The sequence below is a fragment of the Haliaeetus leucocephalus genome, unplaced genomic scaffold (assembly GCF_000737465.1).
Source record: "Haliaeetus leucocephalus isolate CR32 unplaced genomic scaffold, Haliaeetus_leucocephalus-4.0 Scaffold830, whole genome shotgun sequence".
NCBI lineage: Eukaryota > Metazoa > Chordata > Aves > Accipitriformes > Accipitridae > Haliaeetus > Haliaeetus leucocephalus.
In genome coordinates, this window is record NW_010973266.1 from 260,867 (window position 1) to 274,162 (window position 13,296).

Here is a 13,296-nt window from a genome sequence, read left to right on the forward strand (position 1 = left end):
TCAGTGAAAAAAAAAAAAAAGCCAGACCCCTTTCTTTTTCCAGCGAACAACAACTGGCCCTTTACTTTCCCTCAAGAATGCTTCCCATAGAGAAAATCTCCCCTCGCTGATTACGAACATCCTATGGCTAAACGAGGGCGACAATGTGAACGTGCGCCAGCGCTTGCACCATCCCGCCGGCCGCCAGTGCCCCTCTGTGGGGTATTTAGCCTGCCTCAGAGCAAGAGGCTGACACACAGCTAATAGCAACTGGTGGGCTACGCTTTGCTGTTCAATACGAGCATCGTGGGGAGGCCCAGTTAACAAAAATGGATTATTCAGCAATACTAATGCCTCAGCGAGTGGACAATGAGCAACGCGCTCTATTGCTTTAATAACAATAATGTTGTACTTCACTAAATGTATGTAATACTGCTACTATTACAAGTGGATAAATGTAATTATCAATAATGTTGGCTTGTTGGGAAGGACCCAGTGCTGGCTTGTTTCAGCAAAACAGTCTGATGTTACTGAATGTGACTGTGATAGAGCTAAATGTCTTTCCTGGGAACGTGCCTGGCTTAGAGTAAGTTACTCTGAGGCTATAATTTACAAATTCTCATACTGGAAAAAAATCAGTGCAAGCTGAAGCAACACATGGGACAGGGTTCAGGTTCTAAACTACCGGGCTTTTTAACAGCACTTTCAGCCAAGAATACAATGAACGGCCTGGTTAGCAGCAAAGACCATAATCTATTTAGAATTTGCTTTACTTTCTGCTTGCAGCATGGTCTGTAATCCCCACCTTACACGTGGCACACAATAATATTCAGTCCTTGAAACTTTTTTACTTCATTGATTTTCCTTTCTTTTTCCCTTTGCCACAATTCCTTAAAGCAAACAGAACTGCTTACTTGGGTAATTCTACCAGTTCCTCACAAATTAAAGAAACGCCCTATTTTAATTTGGAAATTAATTGAGAATGATGGTGAGAGTGGTATTGGTTTAATGCGAGGAGAGAAATGGGGATAAGATCTGTCTAAAAGCCATTTTAATGATTAAATTCTAATTGTTTTGGAGGAAATGATAGCTGTCTCTTCTGCTTCCAGCTGGGAAGCTGTTCCTGTGCTCCAGAATGTGCCTTTGATGCTGGAAGAACCCAGACAACTATACAATGTCCTGTGGGAATTTGTTCCTCAGGGGCTGAGGGATCTGCTGGCGATTCAGGATAACTCACTGATACCTGGAAGGTGTTTTACAGTGCATTAATGAGTACAAAGTATTTCTATTCAGTGGAAAATACTTCTTAATTGGCAGAAAAATCATGTGTTATAAATGTAACTGTTACAGCAAGCATAAAAATCATCTAGGGCTTTAACAATTTTTAATCTATTTGAGTGTGTAACTCCCCCTTTTGTGAGACAACAGGACCCAGGAGTGTTACTGAGGTAATGTTCTAAGAAATGGGAATGCTGTTTTGCTTTGGGAGTACTGCACCAGTCCTGGCAGCAGACGGTTTGCGTACTCTGAAAACATGCAGGCCAGTTGGTGAGGACACTGGTAAGTAAAGGCAGCCCATCAAAATCTAACCCATCACCCTGTCTTCCCATTTCACACCCAAGGGCGACAACCTAGATATGTACAGTGGCACCCACAAGGCTGGGTACAAAAGGCAGAGCTGTTTTTCTCTGGATGGTCTCTGCAGGAGGGAAGGAACAAGTGAGTGCATTTGGAAACGGCTTTGCTTCATGCAGAGCAGACTAGCTCACTCTGTAGTGCAAATAAGACCAGAAAAAATATATGTATCATTGTGCAACCTACTATAATAAAAAAAGGTCACGGGACAAAATACAAGGGTAGAGAATAAACAGATTATAGACTAACCAGGATTCTCACAGAATAAGGGACCAGAGGCAGAGGGAATTCCAAAGGAGAAACACTCTTCCAAGAGTAAACGGGATTCAACCTATCTCCTGGCGAGAGGTGTCAAAGCCAAGATACTGCTAGTGCAGAGGGTCTGCTTGAGAAAAATACCACACAGAGGATATCCAAGACGCAAACAAATGTCCAACCAGTAAATTACATGACAGCCTAATGCAACAACAAACAAGAATAGGTCCCTTTAAGAGAATGATTAATACATGAGATTACTGTGCATGCAGACTTATCTGAAAGCAAACCTTGTAGGTGGGTGTGAACTCTTGCTAAAGTCAGCTCCTATCTTTGCTATACAACAGCTACGAGAATAATTATAATAATTAATGGAGAACAGTGATAAAGGTAACAATTGCCCACCTGTATATTGACTGACCACAATGTCGTTACTTCTTTTTTCACACCTACTGCCTTTTGCAATGATTGCTGACTACCACAAACTCTTTTCCAGCCTCACACTGGGCTTGCTGTTTGCTCACGGCCAGGCTGTTGAGCCTGTGACTGACAGAGCTTACAGAGTTTAAAATTCTGAATTGTATTTAGTCTCCAGTGGCTAAGGTTGCTATGGGCTACATTAGATTACAAAGGGTAATGAGATGAAAACATGAATATTCACTATATAAAGTAAAAGGCCTCAAAATATAGTATAGGAATGGGTGAATAATGTCTGAAAAATACTCCATTAGAACGGGTCTTTTATCTGTGTAAAGATAGCAGACTTGTAATGCAGCCTGTGATTTCATATTAAGCTGTGATTCCTCTTCCAGCCTGCCTTCATTTTTAGCAAATTTCAGGAGGATTGAGGAAGGATTTGCTGTTGCTGCAGGCAGTGTGGTTTGTTACTTCTCCCATTCTCAGCCCAAGGGAAGACCCATGAGGAAAGGGGTGGGCTTTGAAGAGGTTAGCCTCTTGCCTGGGGAGAGGAACAACTGACCCCAACTCTCTTTTCTCTGCCGGCTGGCAGAGATGGCTGCATTTTCTGCAGACACCTCTCCCGTGGCAGGTTTCTGGTGATCCCGACTGTGAAGGGCAAGAATGTGCTGGGCAACTCCGGTGGGCAGAGGCTGCTGACCGGGGGTAAAACGGCTTCAGCACATACAGGTCACGAGCTAGCAGGCTGAGAGTTTTTTCTTTGGAAGTTCATTTGCTGCATCGCTAGCATGCTTCTCTGTGATGCACGGGTTATACAGGACGGTAAACTGATGCAATATAAGCACATACTTAAAGAATTAAAAGGAACTCAGAATTGAAGAGGAATTTAGAGAAATGCCTACATATTAAGTGCCCTGCTGAACAGAGGAGATAATTGACAGCCTTGCAAATTAAGCAGATGCTGTAAGTGCTATGCTCAGTCAAGGCTTTGTTCTGAATGTTTTTGAGGGGCGACTGCCTGACTATCACTCCCTCTGTGCCGCAGCAGGATGGTCACGCAGGGCAGGATGAAAAATTCACATAAGATCAAGCAGACATATGGTCTTAAACTAAATTACAGTTTTGCACTGGAGAAGAACAATAGGTTTGTTTTGTTTTGAGTTCCAGAAGTATCCCTGCAGAAATGCTATTTTTAGATGTGGCTGGTAGGAGAGTTCAGAAGTGGCTTTGGAATCTTCTCCCCATACAAAGTTGACTGGAAAGAGTCCTGAAGCTAACATTCAGTAACACAGAGTCTATCAAGACCTTGCGGAAACCCACTTGCATGTACATTAACATGAATTTACTGTGTTGCCTTAATACCATTCAATTTATAGCTACAATTCGATCTATAACTATAATACACTATAACTTCTCACAGAACTATTATTATATATATTAATTATGATCTATACGTACCAAAATTAATGTATGATTAAAAATATTAACATATTTATGTAAAATCCAACAAACGCCATTTGTGCATTGCTTAGTAGTTTGAAAACATAGTGAACCACTGTTTTGAAAGGGCAGAAAGTAAGTCAAATGGTGGATTACTGGCTAGATAAAACCAAAGCACTTCAATTTAATTTATACCCAATCAAGGCCAAAGTGGTAATTCTAAAAATCCTCATTTGCCTGCAATCTTATCAACCATGCCAAGGCTCTGGTCTCCACTCCTAGAATTGTTTTTCATATTTTGTCCAGTGATTGTTTCCTGTGACATGCAGAAGCAACCCTGAGAGCAGAACTCATCTCTGCTCCTCCACTTACAGGCGGATGGCTGGCCACGGGGTGACAGCATCCTCTACTTTTGTACTTTGTCTTTTTGACCTTGTGCCTGCTATATTCAAAATGAATAACCCAAAGGAGGTATGCTATATGGATAGGAAAATACTCATGCAACAGGGTGCTTTTCTTCTGAGATCTTGCTGTGAACCAAAGGGAAGTAAGCATTTTACTTCTTGTTTTGAAACTTCTCATGTCAAGTTTCAACCTGCAATAATTTTTAATGGTCATTATAAACTTATAAAGCCTTGAAAAATAGCTTTTCTAAATATAGAATTGACTGTCCTGGCTTTTAGTGATTTAAGCCAGGACTACAAGGTTATATTAATTTCGCTACACTGTGTTTTTATGCAGTCTTTCACAATGGATAGCCAACTTCACACACCTTCCCACAGAGGGTTTAAACAAAGGTGGGTCCTCCCTCAAAGGATCAAAAAGCACGGAGTATTTGCATTAACTTGTTATGGAGGGCATCAGCTTCGTTTCAGTTCTTTTTTAAACACCAAACGGTGACAAGACAGCTGTACAGCAATGTTCTTATTTTCTCCATGGCTGTCTAAACTTGGCAAATAGAGCAATGCCAGGAAAGAGGCCTCTGGTATTTCAATTTCCTTTCAGAATTATCTGTACTATTGCTTAGAGACAAACAAGAAGTCAGTAGTTTAAAAAGAAATATTTTAAAGTATTATTGACTCAGTACGGGGTCTCCACTCTCCACAGAATTAAAAAGTAACTTTTTATTTGATACTTATCAAAATTTTATTTTTAGGAACCATCAGCACAGGGACAGGGAAGAAAATAAGAAAAGGTGTATATAAAGTTCAGTTTTTAAAAGCTGGTATTAAAAAGCATGATACAGTAGCTGGAAATACACAAAGATCTAATTTTTTGCTGAGACCTGTGAATAATGATTTCTGAGATGTTTTCTCTAACAAGTGGTAAGAGTTAAGTGCTCTCTTATTATTACTCAACTGATTATTGAATGTAGTTTACAGTCAACTGAGAAGGTAACAAACTATAGAAAAGCACACTGTACATGAATTTTGAAGAGCGTAATGAAATTGACAACTATAAATACGTGAAGAAGAACAAAAAACCAGAGAAGTATTACAACACATCATCATTTCATTATGGCATTTTATAGTTACAAAATTACTCAAGAAGTCAACATTTCTATTACTACTTATATTGAAATGCCATCTCAGTGTAATGAAAAACTGCAAACGAGAAGGTCTGACCACTTAAGAATTCTAGGTCCCTAAATAAAAAGATAAGAAGAATCTTGAGGTTTTTTTATAACAGACAATTTGCATTTTTTCATACTCTAAATGGTGTTATTTTATGAGAAAGCACATAAAAAATGCCTTTTGTTTTGTTTTTCTCACTTCCTACTCTTTTCTTTATTATTTTCCCTAAATCCTAGACAGCAAGAGTGGTAACTCTTCCCTACCATTCCTGTAAAGTCTCATGGAAGGTCAGTTTCCCTAACATTTATGAATATGGGAGATTTTTATCAACGTATTAAGGCAATTCAGCAGTTCCTTTCCCCTGAGAACCAAGTCCACCGTTGTCGTTTGTGTCCCAAGGTGTGTCCTGCGCCTGCACCTAAACAAGCCCCTGGGCCCTTGCCCGGCGGGACCGTGAGCACGTCCCCAGGGCAGCGTCACGTCTCTCTGGCTCCAGGGTCACCAGTAACACGGGAAAGCCAAATTCATCATGGGGCTGAGCAGCGCCAGGGCTTGTCGTGCCTGGCCTGATGGATAGCTTACTGAGCACAAGCAAGGTGTATTTACAGCTCTCATTGCGTTCTTGGCGGCAAAGCAGAAGGCACCAGAGTGCCCCTTGTTCCGCTGCTGGCAGCCTGTGCCGAACTGCTGAGCTCGGACACTGGCTGTTTCTCCAAACTGGAACCAGTGAACAGCACTGTATCGTGATGTGATGTTATGCAGAACTTACGGTGCTCTACGAGAAGGTATTATAACTTTTAAAATGGAGTATGAAAATTTTGGATAACGACGTGCTTATAAAAAGGTTCATCTAAAGAGCAAAGTATAGTGATTTCCTTTAAGAAAAATTCTTGTCAGTATGAAAATATATGCCTACATGACTGTCATGGCTTCATTTGAAATTAAGGAGAAAGGACAGAGAAATTAATTGCAAAAGATGCAGATATAGTAATACAAAATAATTAAAACACAGAACGTACAAAAACGTCCTCTCCGTTCAGATCATTGCAACAGAACGTCTTTCATAATTTTAAATGAAAACTGAGAATATGCAAGTATGAGATTTGCTTATTTTCTCAGTCCGTACTCTTAAGTATGTAAGCACTCTGAGGACACCAAAATTTCCAAATACTTTCTAGAATAGCAATATGTTTACCCTCATTTTTTGTAACCACAGGCTCAAATTTAAAATTAAATTCTGAAATACCTTTACAGTCGTAACTGAGAAAAATACTATTAGACAAAAACAATTCTGGGCACCCTCTGTCTATGAGCAAGTTTTTGCAGTCTTGAAGAGGAGATCCGTACAGTGCATGAACGTGTGATGGTGCTGCTGAAATAAGCAGGAATGGGGACCAAGGTGTAAGAATTCAGGGCTGGGTTCGCTGCCTGCAGTTCATGACAAAAGCGCTGTTCAGAGCTAGCTTAACTCAAGGCTTTCCTCTAGAAGAAAGGCGTTCTATCTTATGCATTCACCATAATGCCTGGCACCATGAAAAGAGACTGTTTTCTTACTTATTACTTTAATTAGGACTTTGCTTATTTTTATGCTACAAAACCAGTTGTTTTCATTCAAAACAAAGCTCTCTTACGAAGAATTGGAGTTGGTTGTCCAACATTGGACATGGCAGGTCCCCAGCCAGCACTGGCTGGGAGGTTAGGACTAGGATCTCATGCTGCATTCAGTGTTACGCTGGGAAGCAAGGTAAAACATGGGTCAGTAACAGTGCAGCATGTTTCTACCTAGACATATTTATACCTGAGGTATCTGGATTACGGTGTAATGCTGCTTTACAAGTGGTGTGAAAACAAACCAAGAAAACTGCTCAGGGTGAAATTTTGGCCCCACTGAAGTTAACCACAAAAATACCACCGACTCAAAGGAGTAAAGCTTTCGACCCCAGGCCAGCTATGGTAGTGTATCAATAAGATCTCATGACAAAGTCCAGAGAATAAACAGTTTATGCTGATAAAAAATGAATTTATAAGTAACTTAGTCTGCTGCAACTCAAAGGGATGTGACCTTTTGCATTTATCTCAACAGTACACTGAATCTCAAGCATGCTTTCTGAGGGAAAAATTTACAAGAAAGACAGGAACACAACTGTGCTATTGATTTGTAGAACTCCGTGTGCAAATCAGGCAATTAATTGTATGCACAAATGATGAAGCAAATGAAAGAAACAGAAAACTGTCCTAATTGATCTTTCATTTTTTGAGAGATGTGAAATGTAGTACGAGATGTATTGAGTACCATTTTAACCAAGATACTCTGTCTTCAATTGTTGGCCAGCATCCCATGACGTAAGACTGTAACACCATGGATCAAGAACAGAAGTAGAGAGTAATTCATAGACTGAATCAATGGACCATAATTCAAATATCATGTATGAAACAAATTCTGAAGTACTACTTTGAGGCTATCATTACAATTGGTTACAACTTCCTTCTAAATTCAAATGCCCACTAATTAAGCCCATAAGCCTGACACAAAAAGTGACTAGAGCTTTCTCTGTCTCTCCCTCCAGTTTGATGCATTTGCAGAACAAACGGATGCACCATACACTTTCTAGCTAAGAATACCAAGAAGCTTAAAGAAGTAGTTTCTAAATATACAGGACTGATCATATCCTCCTTTGGTTAAAAATACAAAATCTAGGATGACTGGATATATGACAAATATATATTAAGCTTGTATTTACAAACAGTATATAAAAGCAGCTAAGTCATGATAAGCTACAGATTTTTTTTTTTTTTCCTGAAAGAAAAGAAAAAATGAGGGAAAAATGGATGAAAAACTACTAGGAAGTGAAACCAAGACATTTAGGCCATACATTTCATTTCTTTCTCGCATGAATGAAAACATTCTAAGTTAAAAAGAAAATGTCCTACATTAAAACCACTGCTTTTTGCTTATTCAAAATACCTGGTTTTGCATTTAATAGCACATTGTGGTCATTATTTCAATACAAAGAAAAAGAAATCATATTATTTCTTCCAGGAAAATCAATGTGCTTAGTTTCATGAACAAAAATAGGACACTGACCTGCAGTAACTCTAACAACCATAAATCCAGTTCTGCAGTACTTCACTTAGGCAAGACTTCTTACTGAGGCTTGGCACCTGTGCAAGGACTACACGACGGAAAGCAGGATTCCCTTGCCATATAACCCAGAACACGAGGAGGGATGGGTGAAAAGAAGCACCCTAACGTCAAGCCAATTTGCTCTTTGTATATGCATGAGTTTAGCTTGTTGATTTTACATCTTATGTTTTTAGCAATATTCTCATATTTAATTCTCATATTTTTTCAATAGTCTCTGTGTAAGTTCAAAGAAATTTTGTGTTATATAAACTCAGGGTTAGTATCCCTTCCATGCCACAAAGGAAGTGCCAGCTTTCAGTATATAAAAAATTTATTTCTATTTATTATTATTACTATTACTTAGTTGTAAGAAGGAAACAGAGTGAGTAGCAGGCAAAGCTGCATGTTTATCCCCTTCACTGCTCCCCTTCAACATAGGTGAGAACAGCAGCCGCAGGGCTGGTTCTCTGTGGGCCTTTGGAGGCTGAGGAAGGGTTTGCCATGTTACGCTGCACCCCCCTTCCCACTCCCCAGACTGTTCTCAAAGCCCCAAAGTTGGGAACTGAGTGGGAATAGAGGTGAATGGGTGAAGCTGGAAACAACCCTTCACAACCGTTTCCCAAGATTTGGCCAGGGTCCCTGCTCAGAAGTGTCTGCTTCCACCTTGGTAGTGCAGATCTTTTTTTTTACAAGCATCTGAGCGAGTTAAAGAGCTGTGGTCTGCAGATAACTGCTGAGTTCAGCGTCCCTTAGCACTGCAGTGCAGCAGCAATCAGCACAGCACCAGCACGCTGCGCAGCGGTTTGGGGCAGGAAGTAAGGAATACCACCAAACTGAACTCAAGTAACAGCGCGTTTGGGGAGGTGGAATCCAACTACCGGGACTTCGGCCAGAACATCTGTCTAGACGACTATGCTCTTGCAAAAATGTTATGGGATCTTCCATAGCAAGAAGTGGTCAGGATCTTGGTCAGAAGCAAGAGTAATCTGACTGCTGGCCACTGCCCCGGGCAGGATTTGTCAGCAGCTGTGGAGCCAGGGTGCCGCCTCCTGTGGAGCCACACGAAAATGCCCATGGCAGGCATCATGCCGAGAGCGAGGGTATGACAGCCCCTTGTTCTGGGGTAGCGAGGGGAGTGAATGCAGGACCTGAGTCCATCACATCCTGTAATGCAGATCAACGACAGCTAGGGCTCAGCTGCCTCAACTTTAACTTTGCAAGCCAAAATTGTACTTACTGAAATATTTAATCTCTAATATTGGTGGTGTGTACAAAACAAGAGTATGAGCTAGATTTGGCTTTGGCTTTGCAAGGAAACAAAAGCAAGTAATAAAATTTAGAAAGAAGGAGCTGGCAACGGATAAGTTGCCATCAGAAGTTGGTGACTGTCCTCCTTGATGACAGCGCTATGGCCTCAGAGAGCTGCTCCTGTAATTACCTAGCCAAGTCTGCAAGCATGTGGGCAGGGGAGGAAAGAAGAAATGATACTTAGCTCATATTACAGGGTATTTCTTTCATTTCACTCATTACCTCAATTAGACAAAGTAAAAATCTGCGTTTCATCCACAGAGATTTCTGGGATGGAACATTTGCACCTGGTCTTGCATTTTTTTTTACCAGGGGTTCATCTCTGGCGTAGCACTTTATTTAGTATTTTTGTTCTAGACGATAATAGACTCATACAGTACATACAGTAGCTTAAAATGTTAATGGTATTGAAGTATATCATTTGGATGTTAATGCTCTGTGCCAAAGAATTCAGATACTGAGGCAGCAGAGAGTACAAATGCAGTTGACTAATATTTAATTTACCTCTTCTTGCTCTTGTTCATATGGTTCTCCCCATCCACTCCCCCCAAACTCACTGCTGGTTTTGTAGCAATGTCAGCAGTTCTCAATCACAGCTCTCACAAGCCCTATTTACTCCCAGTTTAACTTCTAATTCTTTTGTCAAACATCTTCCATTTTGCCCCAAGGCTTCTTTCTCTCTTTATACAGTCTGACATTATGCCACTTCCAAGCTCCATTCTGGCCATATCTCAAGGAGAAGTGGCCATACCTCAGCCTGGCAGGGATTCCTAGGTACTCCAGCATCTGGCATCAGCAGTCTATCACTCTCTGTGGATCAGTGCTAGGAAGTGACACAGAAAATCTTTTTCCCAGCTAGTCGTTTTCACCTGGGAAGGGCAAGACCAACTCGCTGTCACGTCCCATGGGCAGTATCCTGCAGCCATCTCGCTCTTCCTATGGTTTTCACCACTCTCCCTCAGTACCCCAGATCATCCCTGCCCAGTCCTCCCTCCTCTGCAGCCCTGCCTCATTGTCCTAGTCTCTTTATCATCTAACTTGCTAGAGCTTTCCTCTTCTGGCTGCTTCTGCAAGTCTCAGTCTCCTTGCCTGGAGACCCAGGGCTGGCCTGAGGCTTCACCCTTCTGAGTCCTAGCTGTGCCCTTCCCTGCACAGCTACCAGGTGGCTCCCGTGGAGTTTTCGTTCTGCCTTTTGTTCCACCTGTATTTCATTCATGAAGACTTCCCACCACACCTTGCTCCAACGAGATGTAAAGGAGAGGAAGTCTCATTTATTACTTGCCCACCACCTCACAGGGCACAGCCCTTGGTAGCTGTGAGGAAAATCCTGGGTTGTATCCAGTCTAGGTATAATTTGCAAGAAACTTAACCACTAAAATAATAACAGAAATCTCTACTGAGATCTGGATGTATTTGTGAGAAGAAATTTTTCAAGGGTTTAAACCTTGGCCACATGTTTCACAGACAGATGAAAAGCACAACTTAGATACAAAGACTACTCACACCGAATTTCTGATCTTTGCTTGAGAGCAGAATGACACCAAACCGTATTGACAGAAATGTTTGAAGAATCTGCAAACCATTCAATGCAACAACGTATTTTTGCCAAACCTTGTTCTGGCTGAAAGCACTGATGTTGGTGAAATCAAGTAGAAGCGTATTTCTGGTAAAAAATTTATCTCTATTTCCCCTCACCTCCTTTTACCCTGACCAGGTAGACAACTAATGAAATACACTCAAGAGATGTACACACTGCTGGTCTTCTGTTATCATACTCAATCAATAAGAACAATTTAGAGTGGCGGTAACCTCTCCATGCATACTTCCATTGTCCCAAGGGATCAATATAATCAGTATCGCAGCTGGCTGGTGAGAAATAATGAGATTATGATAACAAAAAGGCAAGCTTTCCAAATTTTTTCTTAGTGTATGCCAAAACATCATACTTTTCTATCTGTCCATAAAGGACAAAACAGCAATATTTAAGAATATTTTATCTATTAAAAAGAAAAAAGTATATAAAAAGTATGTTTTTATCTATGATTTCTTGAACTTTAACTTTCTTTGTGAATGCAGTATTTCTTTCCCTTAAAAGCAACTGTGAGATTCGACTTCTTCCTTCTTGGAAAGGGGCCATACATGTTTAAAACTATACCAAATTTTCCACAGATTTCTCCTGAACAGGACTGCCATTTGCAAAAATCTCGGTTTTGTATGATAGTAATACTTGTCTATTCATGGCTAAAATTCACCTAAGGGACACAGCTGATTAAAATCATGCATGTGTATTAAAAAAGCCAAATTATTCTAATAGTCTTAACACTTACATGACATGTTTACTGAAACTGAAAAAGCAGAATCTAAGTTCCTTTGGATCCCCCCTTGAGTGATGGCATTAGGCTCTGCACCCCCACTTCGAGTCTACTGCTAGTGAGTGCCATTGCTCGTCAGTTTTCAACAGCTTGAGGCAAAGACTGCCTTTATGGTTGCAATAAAGTACTGTAACAGGTTATCTGGGTCCAGTGCTTAAAAGTAGCTACACACCTCCTAGCACACAATCACGTCAGGTCTATTTTAAGGGCAGCTATAAAAGACAGGATCAGCTGAATCCAAATGATGAGCTATACAGCACTATCGGCATGTGGACTGCACTGTCACTGTTTATGGAGTGGTACAGGGGACGTGGGAAGACTAAACATTTATGAGAGGAACGAAGATCATTATCTTTTCTACAGGATGTATGGGAACACTCACATTTTACCTACAGCGCTAGTAACAAGTATCTTTTAGCTAGCTAGTTAAATAAATAAATGGATTATATATGAATCTTACCTGGGAGGAAATGAGATGTCCAGTTCATACAATCTGTCTTTAAAGACTGACAGCTCTCTGTCAAATTCTAAAAGCTATAAAAGATAGAAATAAATGTATTCACTCTTTCATGTTGAACTGAAGCAATCTAAAAATACTACATTATATAAAAGGAAATAAATAGAGACTTTGATTACACAGCTTAAGATATATCCCTCATGTAATAGTTTTTAAAACATAGTGCAAAACAGTCAGTACTATTTTGATACATAAACAGTTAATTGAGAAAAGTGTGCAAAATGTTCCTTTTCATCTCAGTGAAACACAGTAACACTGGCTTTTTACAGCAGTGACCTATATGTACACTTAGTATTTCAAGATGGCTATTTTTTTTCAAATTTTATTAGCAATCTTTTTAAAGATAAACTAGACTAGCATTAAAAAGTACAGCAAACTGATATGCTAATCAGCCCACAAAAATGCCAGCAAAAAGTATCATATTACTTAATATTATCTTTAGCTCAGATAAGAAGGTACAACAAACACAAGGATGTGCACATCACTCTTCCTAAGCAAAGACAAGCAGTGTTTTTGTACACCTATTTTGGGTGGTGCATGTCAGATAGCAGAAAGAGGGATACGTGACAATAGGTAAAATGTGTTCCCAGGCAGCAGCCAAGATATAGTACTAGAAGCAATATTTAACAGAGATGTTCATAAGTCTAAATTTAATGTCCTGTATAAATATTAGTC

The 13,296-nt window shown here is 40.2% G+C and overlaps 1 protein-coding gene across 1 annotated transcript in view; it reads right to left on the reverse strand.

Moving 5' to 3' along the window:
• INPP5A (inositol polyphosphate-5-phosphatase, 40kDa) overlaps nt 1-13,296 on the reverse strand; it is a 198,356-nt gene that overhangs the window by 14,197 nt on the left and 170,863 nt on the right. Inside the window, exon 12 of the mRNA XM_010582007.1 lies at nt 12,565-12,638. Within this exon, the coding sequence (XP_010580309.1) occupies nt 12,565-12,638 (74 nt within the window). The remainder of the gene's footprint in view (nt 1-12,564; nt 12,639-13,296) is intronic.